Source organism: Bactrocera oleae, chromosome 5, assembly GCF_042242935.1.
Source record: "Bactrocera oleae isolate idBacOlea1 chromosome 5, idBacOlea1, whole genome shotgun sequence".
Lineage (NCBI taxonomy): Eukaryota > Metazoa > Arthropoda > Insecta > Diptera > Tephritidae > Bactrocera > Bactrocera oleae.
The window spans coordinates 46,080,631-46,097,630 of record NC_091539.1 but is presented as its reverse complement, the minus strand read 5'-3'; the positions used below and the strand labels follow the sequence as shown (position 1 = coordinate 46,097,630).

The 17,000-nt window shown below is 38.5% G+C and overlaps 1 protein-coding gene across 3 annotated transcripts in view; it reads right to left on the bottom strand.

Moving 5' to 3' along the window:
• Positions 1 to 718: 718 nt before the first annotated feature.
• The window catches only part of Atx-1 (Ataxin 1), a 36,065-nt gene continuing 19,783 nt past the window's right edge, over positions 719 to 17,000 (bottom strand). For 2 of the 3 annotated variants that reach the window (XM_036365988.2, XM_036365989.2), the window contains exons 2-4: positions 3,624 to 5,549; positions 3,324 to 3,543; positions 719 to 2,610 (exon numbers count right to left, since the gene is read on the bottom strand). In XM_036365988.2, the coding sequence (XP_036221881.1) occupies positions 1,696 to 2,610; positions 3,324 to 3,543; positions 3,624 to 5,284 (2,796 nt within the window). In that variant the 5' untranslated portion in view covers positions 5,285 to 5,549 and the 3' untranslated portion in view covers positions 719 to 1,695. Of the gene's footprint in view, positions 2,611 to 3,323; positions 3,544 to 3,623; positions 5,550 to 5,982; positions 6,260 to 17,000 lie in introns of those variants that run through there. The other variant, XM_014232537.3, reaches the window with a different exon arrangement.

Genomic DNA, 17,000 nt, shown 5'->3' with positions numbered 1-17,000 from the left:
AACGATAATTTAAAGTTAGATAGTTTCAGTACGAGTATCATACGCCTTTAGTTACTTATCGCTAGTGAGATAGGTTATAAGCATGTTTATGTGAGGTTCAACAGTTTCAGTTGACTCTGAAAGGTTAAGCCATTCGCTAAATACTTTCAATAAACCTTGTATTATAAAATTCTACAATTTTTGAAATTTCAACTACAATGCTGTTGTTGTTGTTGTTGTAGCGGCAGAATTCTCAACTGCATTCACATCTTAAGTTGAATTATTTGCATTTAAGCATGTTTTAATTCTTGTAATAGTAGTATCATTTATATTCTTTATTTTTACTCTATAAAGTGTGTATATAAATGATCAGCGTGACGAGCTGAGTCGATTTAGTCATGTCCGTTTGTTTGTATATACACGAAAGTTCTTGAGATATCGATCTGAAATTGTGCGCACATGCTTTCTCTCCAAGAAGTTACTCGTTTCGATATCGGCGTTATAGCAATATAAGCTTACAGCTGCCACATTATTATCTTCACGAAATTTGGAAAAGCTCATTGTTTGTGGCAACCCTACAATCTCCGAGCGTATTGTTCAGATCGAACCACTATAGCATATAGCTGCCATACAAAGTGATCGGCTAACATCAAGTATTTGTATGGAACAATTTTTTGTTTCAAAAGGCAGCAGCAAAAACTAACGTTTTTTTCTTGTTTAAACAAAATACGAATCAATATTTTTATATTTGAAAACTTAGTCTTTATTGCAGTGACTGTTGCAGGACTACATATATTCTTTTTTCATTTATTACAATCAAATCATAATTACATAACATGCACAAGCACGTGTGCATTAACTTTTTTGTATGTATGTATGTATTCAGCATTATTTATCTGATAACTACATAAATATGTATGTATGCATATAAATATAAATGACTACAAATAACTACATTAAATTACATTTACATATGGCTATAATTTCAAATGTACAGTCTGACATGGTATTACATACATACATATCGTATATATATCGCCTGGAATATTCTTTATATATTTATGTATTCATGTATATACATATATGCGTATATACATTTATACATGTGCATATTGGTGTGTTTTAAACTCTGTACACATAAATCTTTAAAATATTAATTTTTACAATTATTTGCTTAAAATTAGTGAAACACGCGACAAAATGGCTGACAACTCGAAAATTTAAATACTCAAATGTTTTCATAGATATTCATATACTCGTACTCGAATAAAAATATAATTTTCTAAACATATTACTAAATACAAATATTAACGGTTGTAAAGTCATGGATTCCTATCCTATATCTACTCTGAAACACTGAAGGTCGATCCTGAAACTGTAAATTGTACAAAGTTGCTTTACAATACATATTTACGCCATGCTTTGAATTAAATTAAAATTAATTTCATTTTTGCATAAAATATCTAAAAGCCGCTTTAAACAATTTAAAAATATAAATAATATTTTGCCGTCGACAGTTAAACCGCTGAGCCTTTTCTCACACTTAGCGCTAACTTAACACATCCACGACTTAAAGCACATTAATACATACATATATAATATCATATATGGTTGAATATTTAGCGTATATAAATTGAGATGTTTCCCAAATACACCGCACAACGCACGAGGTCAGGCCTTGACTTGAAATTCACACGCCAACATTGAGATCTTTTGCTATTTGTAGTTAGTTGAAAAATCACAGTTTAATTGACCGGCCGTCGCTGCCGCCGTCGCTGACATATTCATATTCGTTGGCATGTAAGGCTTGTAATTGCTGCTTACCGCCGCAGTCGGCGCCGATTTCTGCCGCAATGGCGGTTGATATTCACCCGACCGCGCGGCTTCGTCGTCCTCATCTTCGCTATTGGAAAAACTCTCCGGCGCTGACCAGCGACGTTTGCGCGCTGACGCGGCTGCTGCTGCCGCCGCCGCAACTGACTGGGCACATTCATCCGCTGACCTTGTGCTGCTATTCGTGGGTGATTGCGCCGCGCACGTTAAATCGCCGTGTTGAGCACGCGAACTATGCAAAGGTGTTGACGCCGCTTGCGCTGGTGACGTGGGGAAAGGGAAGTGTGGGTATCTTTCGTTGGGCGCATAGGGCGCTGGATGTGTGACGGTCGCGGATGCATTGGCGAGCAGGTGGGGAGGCATAAAGTGTACCGTACCCCCATGTGCGCCACGCATTATTGGGTATGGTGCGGTGGGCGGTGGGCATATGCCGGCGCTTTTTAAATGCGCAGCATACACGTTGTCGTTCAATACGAGTGGTTGGAGATCACGTTCTAGGCAATGGCTTTCATTTGTTGTCGTGCGTGTTGTTGTTGTTGTTGTGGTTGTAGTTGTGTCGTGTGAATACATATGCTTATTATTATTGTTATTACTATTTATAATATTGTTGTTGTTGTTGTAATTGTTGTTTATAATTATATTCGGTGGTTTGCGTTTGGTTAGTGAAATGCAGATGTCGCCGACTTGTAAGCGTTGACACTTCAAACCGAAAGCTTTGTATGTCAATTCGGGATTGCAGGATGCCCAGCCTTGGCCATAAACGAAAAACGGATGTTCGGTAGCGACCTCCATGTCGACCTGGAAGATAATGAGTGTCATTTGAATGAATATCACTTATGTATGTGTGTATATAAAGTAAGAAAACTCGCTAGCTGTGGTTGCACCGAAGTTATAATACCATTCGTTTATAAAAAAAGTTAAAAAAGAATATGATTTTTATCGATCAGAGTGTACGGCAGCTATATGTTATAGTGTTCCGATATCGGATGTTCCGACAAATGAGCAGCTTCTTGGAAAAAAATGGACATGTGCAAAATTTCAGATTGATATCTCAAAATTAATTCGACAAACCTGGCTAAATCGACTCAGCTCATCAAGTTCAGTAATAATACGTATATATACACATATACATGTATAGGAACCCCAACGTTTCCGACGTGTTACAAACCTCGTGGCAAACTTAATATGCCCAGGTTATGAAAAGAATAATATATCGATAAGTCGAAATATCTCTTGATATTCTCGCCTCTCCAAGCCAATTATTTCTATAAAATATATTACTTTGACTTCTTTCGTTTTGCACTCGCAGACGTATCATAAATCCATCTGAGATAAAAATTGTAATCAAAACAATGAACTTCAAGTTCATGACAACAATTGAGGAAAGTATGAAAAGTTATATTTGGAACCGTATTATCGCTTCTGATACACAACATAGACCTAGCCTACTACAATGCCCTCAATAAAAATATAATTTGTGATTAATATAAGATCCATTAACATTAGCTTACCTTTGACTGATTACGATCGTAACTAAATGCAATGACGACAGTGTGTGACGAAGGGTTGTTGTTGATTTTTACGACCGTGGATTCGATTAGCTGGTGATGTGGACTGCGCTCTGCGCTTTGTATAAAATCCTCGGTGCGCATGTCCTCCACACGGCGCAGCGAGCCATTCGAGAGTTCAATATATGAGCCCTTTTTAAAGCTGGACGTCGAATTGTGTGGGCTGTGGAAAATTAAAAAAACATATAAAAAATTGAAATTAAGGTAAATTTGCATTAAACCATAAATGACTGCGCAACTTACCGCATAATAGGCGTCTTGCCAGTTTCTGCACCCGATGCTGTCGTTAACGTCTTATCGGCGCTCGACGGTCGCGTGAGTATGCGATGCTTGAGTGAGCCCTCCTTACCGCTGGGTATCTTGAAGAACTTCTCAGTGTCTGCGGGCGTGTCGGGCGGCGATCTTTTCGCCTTTTCATATAGGTAAGTGCCAGTGGAGAGTTTCGTCGACGTCGCCGCACGCTGTTCCGCCTTGCTAGGCGGTGAAGCAATTGGCGCCTGTGCTGTCGCCGTGCTTGCAGCGGGACTACGCAAGCGCGACTTTGTCACGCCAATAGTTGACGGCGTCGAATTACTACTGGCCAGCGGTGACGTTTGAAAGATGGGCGTTGTGTGATTGGGCACCGTTTGAAATACACCTGCAGCTACCGCGCTTTGCAGCGCCTTAAAGTATTCGGCGGAGTATACGCTGTTTTCATTTGGCGAAGCCGCCGCTGTGTGCGTCGCCAATGCGCCGAGGTAGGCGGTTGGTGGCGCGTGCGCGCTATGCACGGCGCTGGGATGCTGCACCACGTGCGATACGTGTGGATTATGTGCTGTAAAAATGACGGGTGCGTTATAGAGTCCAGCCGGACGACCGCCGCCATATAATTGTGAGTAGTTAAATTGATAGGCGGCTACTACGGCGGCAGCTGCTGAGGATGCGCTGGTTTCGCTGTAAGTGGGTTGTTTGTGCGCCAGCAAAGCGGCAGGGTCCAGTAACTTGCGCGCAGCTTGCGTTGCATTAACCGGTGACATACTCTCGTCATTCTCCACATCTACCGATGAGGAAGACGACGACGGCCGACTGTTGTCAATGGAGGCGGGATTGCTATTACTACTGCTGGCGTGCGCGTTAGCGTGGTGTAATTGGTAATTTGTACTGCTGGCAAAAGCATTGCTCGCGTTTGTGACCAAATTCATGGCGCCGCACTGGCCATTTTCCATTGCAGTGTGTGGTTCATGTTTTGGTTTTTGTGGTGGTGTGAACTCTGTTAGCGGCATCATTGTTGAGGTATCGCGCGGCGAGCTCATGTACTTTGGTGCGTTTGTAGGCAGCGTCAAGTTCACGCTGATTGACTGTTGTTCACGTAAATGTTGTTGATGTTGTTGTTGCTGCTGCTGTTGTTGGTGTTGTTGCTGCTGTTGATGCAGCTGGTAGTGATGATGTTGCTGTTGCTGGTGTTGCTGCCGCTGCTGCTCACGCGCCTCGTTAAGCGACACCACTTGCGGTTGCGGCCGATGCGGCAACACCGTTATACCGCCTAACGCCGTAGACTGCGCGGACTGCGCGTTAATGAAACTACTCAATTGTTGTTCGTACTGTTGTTGCAGTTGTTGTTGTAATTTGAGCGTTTGCAACGCATTCAATTGCGTTAACTGCGTGTGTGTGAGCGGTGTCTGGGTGGAGATGATGGCGGCGGCGGCGGAAGTGACGGGCACTATGGATGTGGGCGGTGAGAGGGCGGCCGAAACGCGCACAGTAGCATCCGCGGCGGACACTATGTCCAGCGCATAGCTGGGACTACGTTCAGCGGTATACGGATGATGTTGCGCTTGTAGGTGATGCGTCGCGGCATGGGGATGGTGTGAGAGTGCAACAGCCGGTCCGACCAACGGGCCAAAATTCTCAACAGCCGATAACATTTAATACACTGGCGTTAATGATAATGACAAATATTTAGCGCACGCTTTTAGCTACAGCTACAGCCGTCACAACGCTAAGCGACAGACACACACACACACTACTGCTTTAGGTTTCCGCGACGTGCGCTCGATCGCTCACCAGTCACTACGTCCTATGTTGCCTATGTGTGTACGTTGCGCAGCTCAAGGCGCTTTAAAGTATTCCACGCACATAAATCAGCTCACAGAATTGACGAATGAATAAATAATGACCTCAACGGATTAACTATAGAATGGTGGTGTGGAAGAGAAAAAACGAAAATAATAACAAATTATTTGGTTGTAATTTTGAAGATTAAAAACAAGATTTCTTTTAAGCACAATTCCATTATATTTTTTTATTTTTTTATTTGCTTCTCCTGCATTCTTGGCTTGGCTTAGTTTAATAACACAAAACACGCACATGCACACGCACACACATACACCAGCTATAAGGCACAATATAATCACATAAATGTAGCATTTAAAATTCTAAAGAATTCCTATGCAGACTCCAGCTTTTTTGGAAAACAAGAACTTAATTTAAATCATAAAAACACAATAACCGCCAAACAATATTGAAAAAAAAACAATAAAATATTCGAATCCGAATCCGAAAAAAGCACACACACATACAAGTCATAAGCACATGCGCAAATCAAAGAATCTTTCTTAACCACCTTTGAGGCAAGTTGCTGCTGGACGTTAGGTCGTTTAGTTACTTTTTTGAACTTTCGGCGTTTTGGTACTTCATTGTCGTGAACGTGTGCGATTGTCGTTGTTACGCTGTTACGTTCGCTGTTGTTTGTCCGCTGACTTTACGCTTTGATTATTGAACTTGTACTGAATAGGTGTATATGGGTACACCAGCCAGACGTGCTGAGATGAGCAACGCGCCGCTGTTGTACGGACGACCTACGGGCGAAAGACGAAGTTCATACCGATGTTCAAACACTGATATGACTATGCATGTACATACATACGTATGTTTGTATGTCTGGCGGTGTGTGTATAGGTGTGTGTACATAGCACCGAAGACCGATTGAGCAGACAGCTAACAGCCAACGGACAGACGGACAAATAAATAAATAAACAGTCAAACAAACATGCCAACTGATAGCTAAAAACTCTGCACATAAATACTCGTAAAATTATAAGAAAACACATATGATTGTGTGTAGGTACGTCAGTGGGTGTTTGTGTGTGCGTGTTTGCGCTCTAATCATAATTGTATGATATGGAAAACTCCGATCAACAACACATCGCGATCTCTCTCACAGTTGGCGCTCGTTCAGATTCTCTCTTAAGAATATTGGTTTGAGCCTTTTCTGGTTCACGTCCACATGGCTCAGTGTCTGCATGTGCCGCATAGGTAGTGGTACAGTGTGTGGATTTCGTAGATATTTGTAGCATAAATTTAGGAGAATAAACCTTTAAATTTTGTAAATTTTTTGATCGATGAACTTTACATTTTTGTTTTTAGTTTTGCGAACAAAGTTCGTTAGCTCATATTTGCTGGCTTGTTAAGTTAAAATTTAAAGTTATTCTATTTTTAAAATCCTGAACAGGGTATATTAAGCTTGCCACAAAGTTTGTAACACTCAGAAGAAAAGGTGGGAGACCCTAAGAAACATATAGCATGAGTTGAGTTCTTTGAGCAATGTATGTCCGCCCGTCTGTCTGTGCATACCCAAATTAGTTTCTCAGTTTTTAACCGATATCGGATCACTATATAATATAGCTGCCAAACAAACTGAACAATTAAAATCACGTTCTGTTATGGAAAACTTTTTTATTTGACAAGATATATTCATAAAAATTGTATATGGATTATTATCTCAAGCAACGGTATAATCTCCGCAGAAATTGTTTAGATCGGACCACTATAGCATATAGCTGTCATACAAAATTATTCATCAAAATCAAGTTCTTGTATGGAAATTTTTATTTATATTCAATATATGTAAAGTGTATTTTTGTTTTGGGTATAACCGAAGTTAACCTTTTTTTTCGTTTTAGAGTTAAATTAGACCTAGCATAAGTATAAAAAAATGTGGAAAACGGTTGGCCTCAAGGGCCATCCCTGCAACTTCCCTCTAATTTCATACGCCAACGTTCAAATCTCGCTTTTTTCACTGCTTTTGAGCTCTTCTAAATTTTTCGTTTTCGATATCTAGCAAGTAAATCAACCGATTTCGACCCGGTTTGCGGCAAACGATGTGTTTCTTCAAGGTTTAGAACTGATTAGTAGAAAACGATTTTTCAAAATTTTTATTTTTGAGACTTCTCGAAATCTACTGGTCCGATTGGGTCCAAACTTACACGAAATTCAAGTGCAATGAAACCCTTTGGAATGTCGTTTAGTTTATTCAAATCGGTTGAGCAGTTTAATAGTTATAAGAGGGTCACATACATCCACACACACACACATACATCCACACATACATACAGACATACGGACATCATCGTAGAAATGTTCGGGGAAGCTTCCTCGACCCTCAGAACGTCGAGATCTGTTGAGAACTCGATTTTTGCAAAATGGGGTGAAACCAATATCTTCCCGATTTTTAGAAAATTTTCCATTTTCTTAGCGGGAAGTTAAAAATTGCCAGTTGGGGACCATTTTCAAGCGCCGTCGGAAAATTGGGAAGTTCTTAAGTAATTTCGTTTGACGACGACAGCTGATTTGGAGACTGAATTTATTCGCAGCCAACTTCACTAATGTATATAAGTGCGTAGGGATTTTGAAACTCGGACGAAGTATGTACAACTCAAAAAAGTTACATTCCAATTGTCGATTTATATCACCAATGGGGGCTAAACGTCAATTGATAATATCAAGACTTGTATTTATATTACATTAAGCTATTCAAACAACGAAAAATAAATTTTTATGCCCTGAACAGGGTATACTAGGTTTGCCACGAAGTTTTTTACACCCAGAAGGAAACGAGGAAAGGAGGAGATCCTATAAAAAAAAAGTACAGCGTGACGAGCTGAAGTGAGCAAAAGTCTTTTTCTTTGAAGAAGTTGCTTATTTGTCGGAACCACCGCTTTCGGACCACTATAGGATATGGCTGCCATATAAAATGACTCAAGTTCTTGTATGGAAACATTTTTATTTCAAAAGATATTTTTACGAAGTTTTACATGGATTATTGTCCAAGACAACGATACAATCTCCAAACAAATTGTTTAGATCGGATGACTATAGCTTTAAGCTGCCATCAAATTCTTGTATGGAAACGTTTATCTCTGAACGGTATTATAGCTTCGGTGGAACTGAAGTTAACATTTTTGCTTGTTAAACGATAATATACACATACAGCATCTTGCTAACATCTTATTGTACCACAGTTCATAGAATGGCTCTCCTCTCCAACCACCAAACCTTCCGTTCAAACCTTGCGCTCTTGCACAATCAAGTGCTGAGCAGAGCATGAAAAAAAAAACAGGTAGATAGATATGCAACAAGCAAAAAATATTCTTGTTATGCTGGTTTTTCCATCGGCGGCGCAAGCGCGCAGGTTCATACTCAGATGCTGAGCTGCCGCACCACAGTCTCATGTATAGGTATGTGTGTGTTTCAGCGTACTCATTGGTGGTATGAGTACATCTTGCAGACGTCTGAGCGACAATCTATAGCACACTCTTGGCTTCTAGTGAGGCTGCGCAGCCGCTTTAGACGACAGCGATGACGATGACGATCGCCTGATCGTGTTGGCGTGTCGCTGTTGAGGACGTGTTGAAGCGCTGTTGTGTTGTGCTTGGCCGATCAATATCGTTGGTATCGACTGTTGGCTGGCTGGCTCTCTGCCTTGTTGACTAGCTGACTGGTTGGTCAGCCGTCGACTGTGATTGCAGTTATGGGAGTTGTGTTGAGTTGTTGGTACATTTTTGGTTTCATCATTTACTGTGTGTGTGTGTGTGTGTTTTGTTATTGCCTGCGGTTCGACGTACCTTTGGCCCTTTTCGGATTCTACATATTGTACTCTTACTACGATGCACCGACTCTACCTATGCAATATCTATCAACGTTTACAAGTTCATGTTGACTACACACAAACACACACACACTCACACATATACACACACACATACAAGAGTGTTGATTTACATTACTGTGTGATCATGATGCGGCTGTTGTTGTTGCTCTAGCTCTTGTTCTTGCGTATTTTTCTTCTTCTACTTGTTGTTAGTGTTGTTGTACATTTATTTCAAACTGCCGCATACTCGAGCATTTGAATGCGCTATACACTTGAGTTAATGCCATTGTTTTGTATTTTATGGCTTTTGTCTCCTTTTGTACTCCCGTTTGCCTCGTTTTGTTCACCCATTGTTGCTTTTGTGGCGGCCTGAAAAAGCCATAACTGCATTTTGATTTTTTCTTTCGCACCTTTTGGGTAGCTATGCAACAAAACCAACAACAACATGTCCACACAATACGTTTTAAGGTGTAGACTCTCAAGTGCCGTGCCGATCGCGCACAAGGACACGTTAATTCATAAGATCGTCGAATATGTTGTCGTTGTGATCGATAGGCAACAACGTGAAACGGGTCTAAGCCGCCAATTAGGCTCAGGACGCTGCATTCTTCAAGTTCAATCCGTGCGCTCGCCGTTCATAACCTCGCATTCATTCTTCATTTGGATTGGAGTTTTCTTTGATAATAATTATTTTGTGTTTCGTCGATTTTCTGTGAATAAATTCTTGTGTGTGTTTACTTTTGTACTGACCGCAATATGCATGCCTATATATGTGCGTGTGTGTGTGTGTGTTTCTATACGTGCGAAGGCGCTGGAATTCCGAGAAATTGTCCAGCACTTCACCGATTGTGTAAAACTTATTTGGTATAATACTTTTTGTATGACCGAATTCGTAATGAACTTGAACTTTTTATAATGGACGTTAATAATTTATACACGAAAAATTATTTAGGGGTTTCCATTGCTATCTAGAAAAACAATTTTGCTTATTTTAATTAGCAATTTAAAGAAAATTTTAAAAAAATTTTTGGAAAGGCAGTTTATTTTTGTATTAAATAAAGAAGCACTGGCCATACAGTCTACAAAGCCTTTAAGACACCCTTGCGGATATGGAAAATAAAAGAAATAATATCATATTTCTTATTTGCAATTACAAGTTTTTAAAAAATTTTGTGTTTCTTTAGATTTTTAAGCTAAATACTTTAGTTTATCATCTGTCTAAGCAATAATTGCATATTTGACTAGTTCAAAAATTAGGCCCGTTTCTATTACTACAAGACGAAATCCTTTGAATCCCTTTGATTTCCTTATAATCAGGGTGGTGAATATTTGAATTAAAAAAAATTAATTTTTAATCTTTAATCCCGATGTTGGCATAAGAAATTAAAAATCAATCCCAAATGTATTATAATATTCGAATTAAAAATTAAAAATTTTATTTTTTAATTTGAATGAAGTACGCAAGCACGAAAAAATTATAAATTTTAAAACAATTTCATTCTTTAATACCTAATTATATGCTTGGAACTAAAATTTTTAATTATTATTTTTTAATCTGGTAGTTAGGATTAAAAATTTATTTTTAATGTAGGAATAATTTTTATTTATTTTTTAATCCAGTATGTGGGATTAAAATTATTTATTTATGTTTTAATATGGAAATACAAAAAAATGTAACTCAATTAATTCAGTTATTTTTTAAATACATTATTTCCAACTCTGCTTATAACACATTCTAAAATTCTTCCCCAACTGTTATTCTAAATGTTGCGCGGAATCGAAGTTAGCTGAGCACCGGTCGCACCAACCCAGTAGTTTGCCTTCTAAACTACTACCAATCTCTGCAGATATCAATATAATTCGCAAATAGAAATTTGGTTGAGGATGATTTTTGCGATTTCGCCTTTATCGGCGCATTTGCTCTTTGCTGGTGTCCATCTTTGACGCATGCTCAAACAATATTGAGTCAAGCAATCACAAAACTGTCTGATAATACTATCTTTTGTACGAAGTCTTATCTTTCTAATGCCATATAGCGAAGCGCGCTATACCTGTACACCGCCATATACAGTTTGCTAAAGCCATCTATTGGAAAAAAAATTAACTGATCAAATAATCAATCAGCTGCTCAAATTTGACCCGGTCTGACAATTCTTATTAACGCCTTCAAAATAAGCTCCAGACCCAATACAAGCAAGCTAACATTTAAGCCAATTTTCCATATATTTGTAATACCAGAAATCTCGACTCAAATGACCTTCAGCAAATATTGGTTTTTTCGGATGCGTCTCATTTTGGAGCGCTTTTCGCTATATTGTTGGACAGCTTCAATGTTATATTCATGAGTCCAAGTTTTGTCACCAGCAATGATACGCTTGATGAATGAATTATTTGAAATTTTGTTACGAGTCTAGCATTCACAGGCTTCATACCCAAAACATTAACCAAAATATGTTGTACTCTGATGCCAAAGCGACGATTTTCAAGAACTGTAGACTGCCGAAATTTTCGATCGATTCGGTTTGTGCGGCCTGCTCCAAATTGATCAGATGACATAATTGGATTTGTTATTTCTAGCTTTTCCTATTTGTTATATCTACTTTACAAAATAAAATCATAGAGAAACTATTAAAAACTAAGCAATTTGCTTCTAAGAACTTTAAAAGTGCTGATTAAGAGATTACTTGATTGTATATTTAATCAAACTGTATGTTCTTGAAAGTCACATGGCCTGTAGGCTTACTCAATTGTGTATTTGAAACTGTTTTAGCTACGCTAACTATTATCAATAGTTAGTAACTAATATTTTCCATAACTAGGTAGCTCTATTTAGAAGTAACTATTAGCGATAGCAATGAAGTAGAAACACAAAAGCTCTAAGCTTGAGCGACATCTTTTGCGGAGCTCTCACTAAATGCTAAAAAAGCAATCGGCCAAACAGGAAAATATCAGCCCATAATTATTAAAAATAAAATTTAGTAATTTGTATTTATTTAGTTTACAAGAGCCCTCGAAAAATTCACTAACCTTAGCAGCTGTTTTATTGAAGTCTCATTTATTTGCAAATACAAAAACAAAACAATTTGAATAAAAATAATATTACGAGTATTTCCTTCCAATAAGCCTACTTGATAATAAAATGTTGGAGTATTTTTTCAACGCGGGCATTTGCTTTAAAAGCCGCAAGGCGCGATAACATACATATTTCCAAGATAAGCCTACCTTTTTTATTGCTTTAATTGTTATTTCTTTTTTATACGTTTCTATGTATGTTTGTATGTGTATGTGTGTTATTATTTGCTTAATTCGATTTTTTTGTTTATTGCTTTTTTTTTTAATTCTTCGCCGTTGAATAGTTGCAGAGAAAGTTCACCCCCACTCCACACCCTGCTGCTGCTACGCTGCCACAGCCAATATGGAACGTTTATTAATTTTTTATTTTTGCTTTTGTTTCAGTTTTATATTTGCGCTCTGTTCACTTTCTCCCTCCGCGCAGCCGAACGAGCGAGTGAATTGTGGAGCATAAAGCTGATCGCTGGCTGGTATGTGGTGTGCTTCCTTGTTTATTTCATAACAACAATAACAATAGTAATAACAACGTACACTACTAAGTGCAGGTACCCCATGGAGTCAGATACAAGCCCAAACACACACATACATATGTATATACATATAAATATATATGTATATATACCGTAGGTATATATGAGCACGAAGCGATTTGCACTCATACTCGGAATCTAGCCAAGTCCATAAAGCTTCGCGATTGAATTTTCGTTGTTTACTAAGCACACACATTTATCCATATGTATGTAGGTGCGTCGTTTGTGGTCGTACCTACACTCGTAGTGGCTTTGTTGCCCGTTTACATAGTACGAGTATAGTAGTAGTGTCATTGCCAAGGCTAACAACATGGCTTGATAACTGAAACAAGTTAATTTCTTCGGCGGCGTCGTGCAGTCAGCGTCGTCGCAATCGTTGTCGCGATTCGTTTGGTTTGGTTGTTGTTGTTGTTTTTCTGCTTCTTGTTTTTTGTATGGACGACTTTCTTCTTTTTGTTTTAATTTTTATTTTATACTGGTATGGTGGTTGTTGTCGTTGTTAAGCAATACAGCACAGCTTCCTCCGTTGATTCCAGTGGCCATTTCACAGCTTATTCTTTTGCTTTGATTTTATTGACGTTGTTGTTATTGTTATTATTATTTTTTTTTAATTTTTGCCCACTCTTCTACTCTTTCGTTTGCCGCCTCAAACAAAAGAAACCACAAATCGTTTTGTGGTTTACATATTTCTGTAGTAATAGTAATTTGCCGCGGCCTAGTGATATGTGTGAGTGTAGATGTGTGTGGAAGCGCGGGTGTGAAGATGAAGAGTTTCGACATTTTTCTTCGGTCATATGCAATCAAGTTTCTTCATGTTTCAGAATAACCCAAGTCATCAGTGGCGTGGTGCAGGAGGTTAGAAATGCTTGAAGTATTTCATTACTATTTTTAAAATGCACTGAGAGGCTATACAACTAACATACCATAAATATAGTACAATTGATAAACCTTAAACTCGAGGTGGAAACGGCAATCATCGCTCAGCCAACGAGTTCGCCAGATGTGGCCACCTGTGACTTTTTGTTTTCGAAACTGAAAACTCCGCTTCGGGGAATGTGTTTTAAGTCTATGCAGCCATTAAAAGTCAGTCGCTGAAGTATTTAGTCTCAAGCTTTCAGTTATTTGCCAATACCTCTTTATAACTGAGATGTTGATTTACGCACTCGGAATGAACAGATCCAACATTGCTAATGAATTGGTTAGGCGGATTTTTTCACAATTTTGTGCATCGCAATAGAGTTCACTTCGATAAACAAGTAAACCATTGCAACCGTTTATACTTACCTTTCCGAAAAAAATTTGATCTCTTTAATATCATACTGCAACGATGGTGTGATCTCATATATACAAATACATCTACAAAAAAATAACTTATTCTCGTCAAATATCAATTAAAATATTGCCAAAAACCACGAATATATTTAAAAAGAACGAGTATGGACAAGTGGAACGGGGTACTACATAATATTATCCGTATATATAACCACTTTTGAAAAATTGTGTTCGACACGCTAAAACCCAAAATAATTTTAAAAATATATATATTGTTATCTTCCGACTTCATTCTCCGAGTCATGTTATTACAATGTATACAAATACTGAAACCCCTCTCCAAGTAGTGTTAATTAATTTACCCCACACCTATGATACGTCGTTTATTTTACACTACATCTCCATCCCCGCCTTCTTCTGTAGTCCTTCGCTCACTGCACCGACTCCACAAGCCAATAACATGTGCTGACACAGTCACTGCCCCCTATTTGCTCATGAAATACGATTAAACTAACAATGCGCCCACATTAACATAAAATGGACGGCAGCTACATGACAACAAAGACGATGGCGATGATGACGACAAAGCCGTTCGTTGCCGACTCCTGGCCGTTTGTAACCACGGAATGCTTAGCATGGTTCACATAATAACAAACAATATACATACATATTTATTTGTATGAGACTATGGGTAAGTATTTAACCTGTAGAAAGTTGGAGGGTACATTTCTAAAATATGAAACAGTTACAAATTGATTCGTTTAGAAGTGTTAGCTTTAAGGGCCTCTACTTTTAAAGAGTTTTGATTGCACCTTACATTTCAGATGACTAACGGTACGGCAAGTTGAGATATCCAGCTATCTTGATCTCTTCCTCGCCTCTATTAACAGCGCGATCTGAAACTCTATGTCACTTATAACAGGTGTTTTTTTCGAGGTATAGAACTTTAAGTTGGTATTACTGTTCAAGATGGCGACCGATTTAACAGCTGTCAAGTGATTTATTCTCAGTTTGATTTGGCAATTGATCATGAATAGAATCACGCCTAAACAACGCTTGCAAATAGTGCAATTTTATTTCGAAAATAATGGTTCTGTACGGAATACGTATTGCGCACTACGTTCATTTTATCGTATGATGGGATGAAGCGCACTTCTGGTTGAATGGCTACGTCAACAAACAAAACTGTCGCATTTGGAGTGAAGCTAATCCTCAAGTGTATGTCGAAACACCGTTACATCCAGAAAAACTGAATGTTTGGTGCGCTTTATGGGCTGGTAGAATTATTGGTCTGTACTTCTTCAAAAACGATGATGGCCAGAACGTTACAGTCAATGGTGATCGGTATAGAGCCATGATTACTAACTTTTTCAGTCCTGAATTGAACGACCATGATGTCCAGGAGTTGTAGTTCCAACAAGACGGCGTTTCACGTTTTGGACCTGTGAATTGGCCTCCAAGATCTTGTGATTTAACACCGCTAGACTACTTTCTGTGGGGTTATGTAAAGTCTTGGTCTATACGCATAAGCCACAAACGCTTAACCATTTGGAAGACAACATTCGCCGTGTTATATGGCCACAAATGTTGGAAAAAGTCATCGAAAATTGGACGTCCAGATTGGACTATTTCCGAGCCAGCGGTCATATGCCAGAAATCATATTTAAAATGTAATGCCACAAGATTATCTTTTGGATAAATAAAATTCATGCCAATCGAATAATCCATCGTTGTTTTATTGTAATTTAAAATTCTATACCTCTAAAGTTCTCAGTCAGCTTTTACTATGTGGTTTATCTCTAAATCTAACCGACATACATATACGAACTGGTCAACTTCGACCCGGTCGTTTTAAACTGCACGCGCAAACCGAATTGATAAAAATGTTTCACCTAGATTGGTTTAACAACTAGTTTTCATGAATGTCTGTGTTTCCAAAGGAATCACGGCTATGGCGTGCTAATGACGATAACATCGAAAACTTTCAAAATATTAAAACAGTGTTTGAAAATCTCCGTGTTGGTATCAGAGAGATAGTAGAGGATCTCAACATCTCTTCTGGATCGACTCGAACACATTTTGGTTGGTGTTTTTCGCAAGCTTGACAACGTAGTCGAGAATCTTTCGTTCAACGTATCAGTACTGATGGCGAGATGTGGGTTTATGATACGACGTCGAAACTGTCAAACAATCTAGCGAATGGTGCTGCAAAATTGGGCCGAAATCGAAAAAACTAAAATTTACTGAAGGCCATCTCAACTGAGGCTTGTAACAAGTGCATGGAAGATTGCAATAAGTGTTGGCATGTTTGTTTTGATGATTAAAATACGGAAAAACGTAGTTCTTTTTTTTGTCAATCTGGGTCAAATTTGATCATGAGAGTCTTACTATTTTAAGAAACTTCCAAATGGATGAACGCTTATTAGAAGCTATCTTTGTCCGAAGTATACTAGCTCTAACATTGTTGGGAAACGACCAATACTGAAAAAATAATTTTGAAAATCGTATGTTTTCTTAATCGATAAAAAGTCTAGATCATTTGTAAAAAAAGTTTGGAGCTTTATTTAGTTGAGCGCTCAGTGTAGAGCTTCCACACGAACTACCCACCACACTCCAGCGCTCATTCTAAAACAGTCAAATTTACGACTGGGTATATACTCGTACACAATATAATTATATCTGTAAGTGTGTACGATAAATAATCTAAGTAGTAACGTAATTTTTTGTTTACTATCTTTACGACTACAAATACAACACGCCGATGCGCTGGTGCTGCCCCAACAACCGTCTTAAGCTCTGTGGATACCACTTACACTCACATCAATGCAAGCTTGAAGA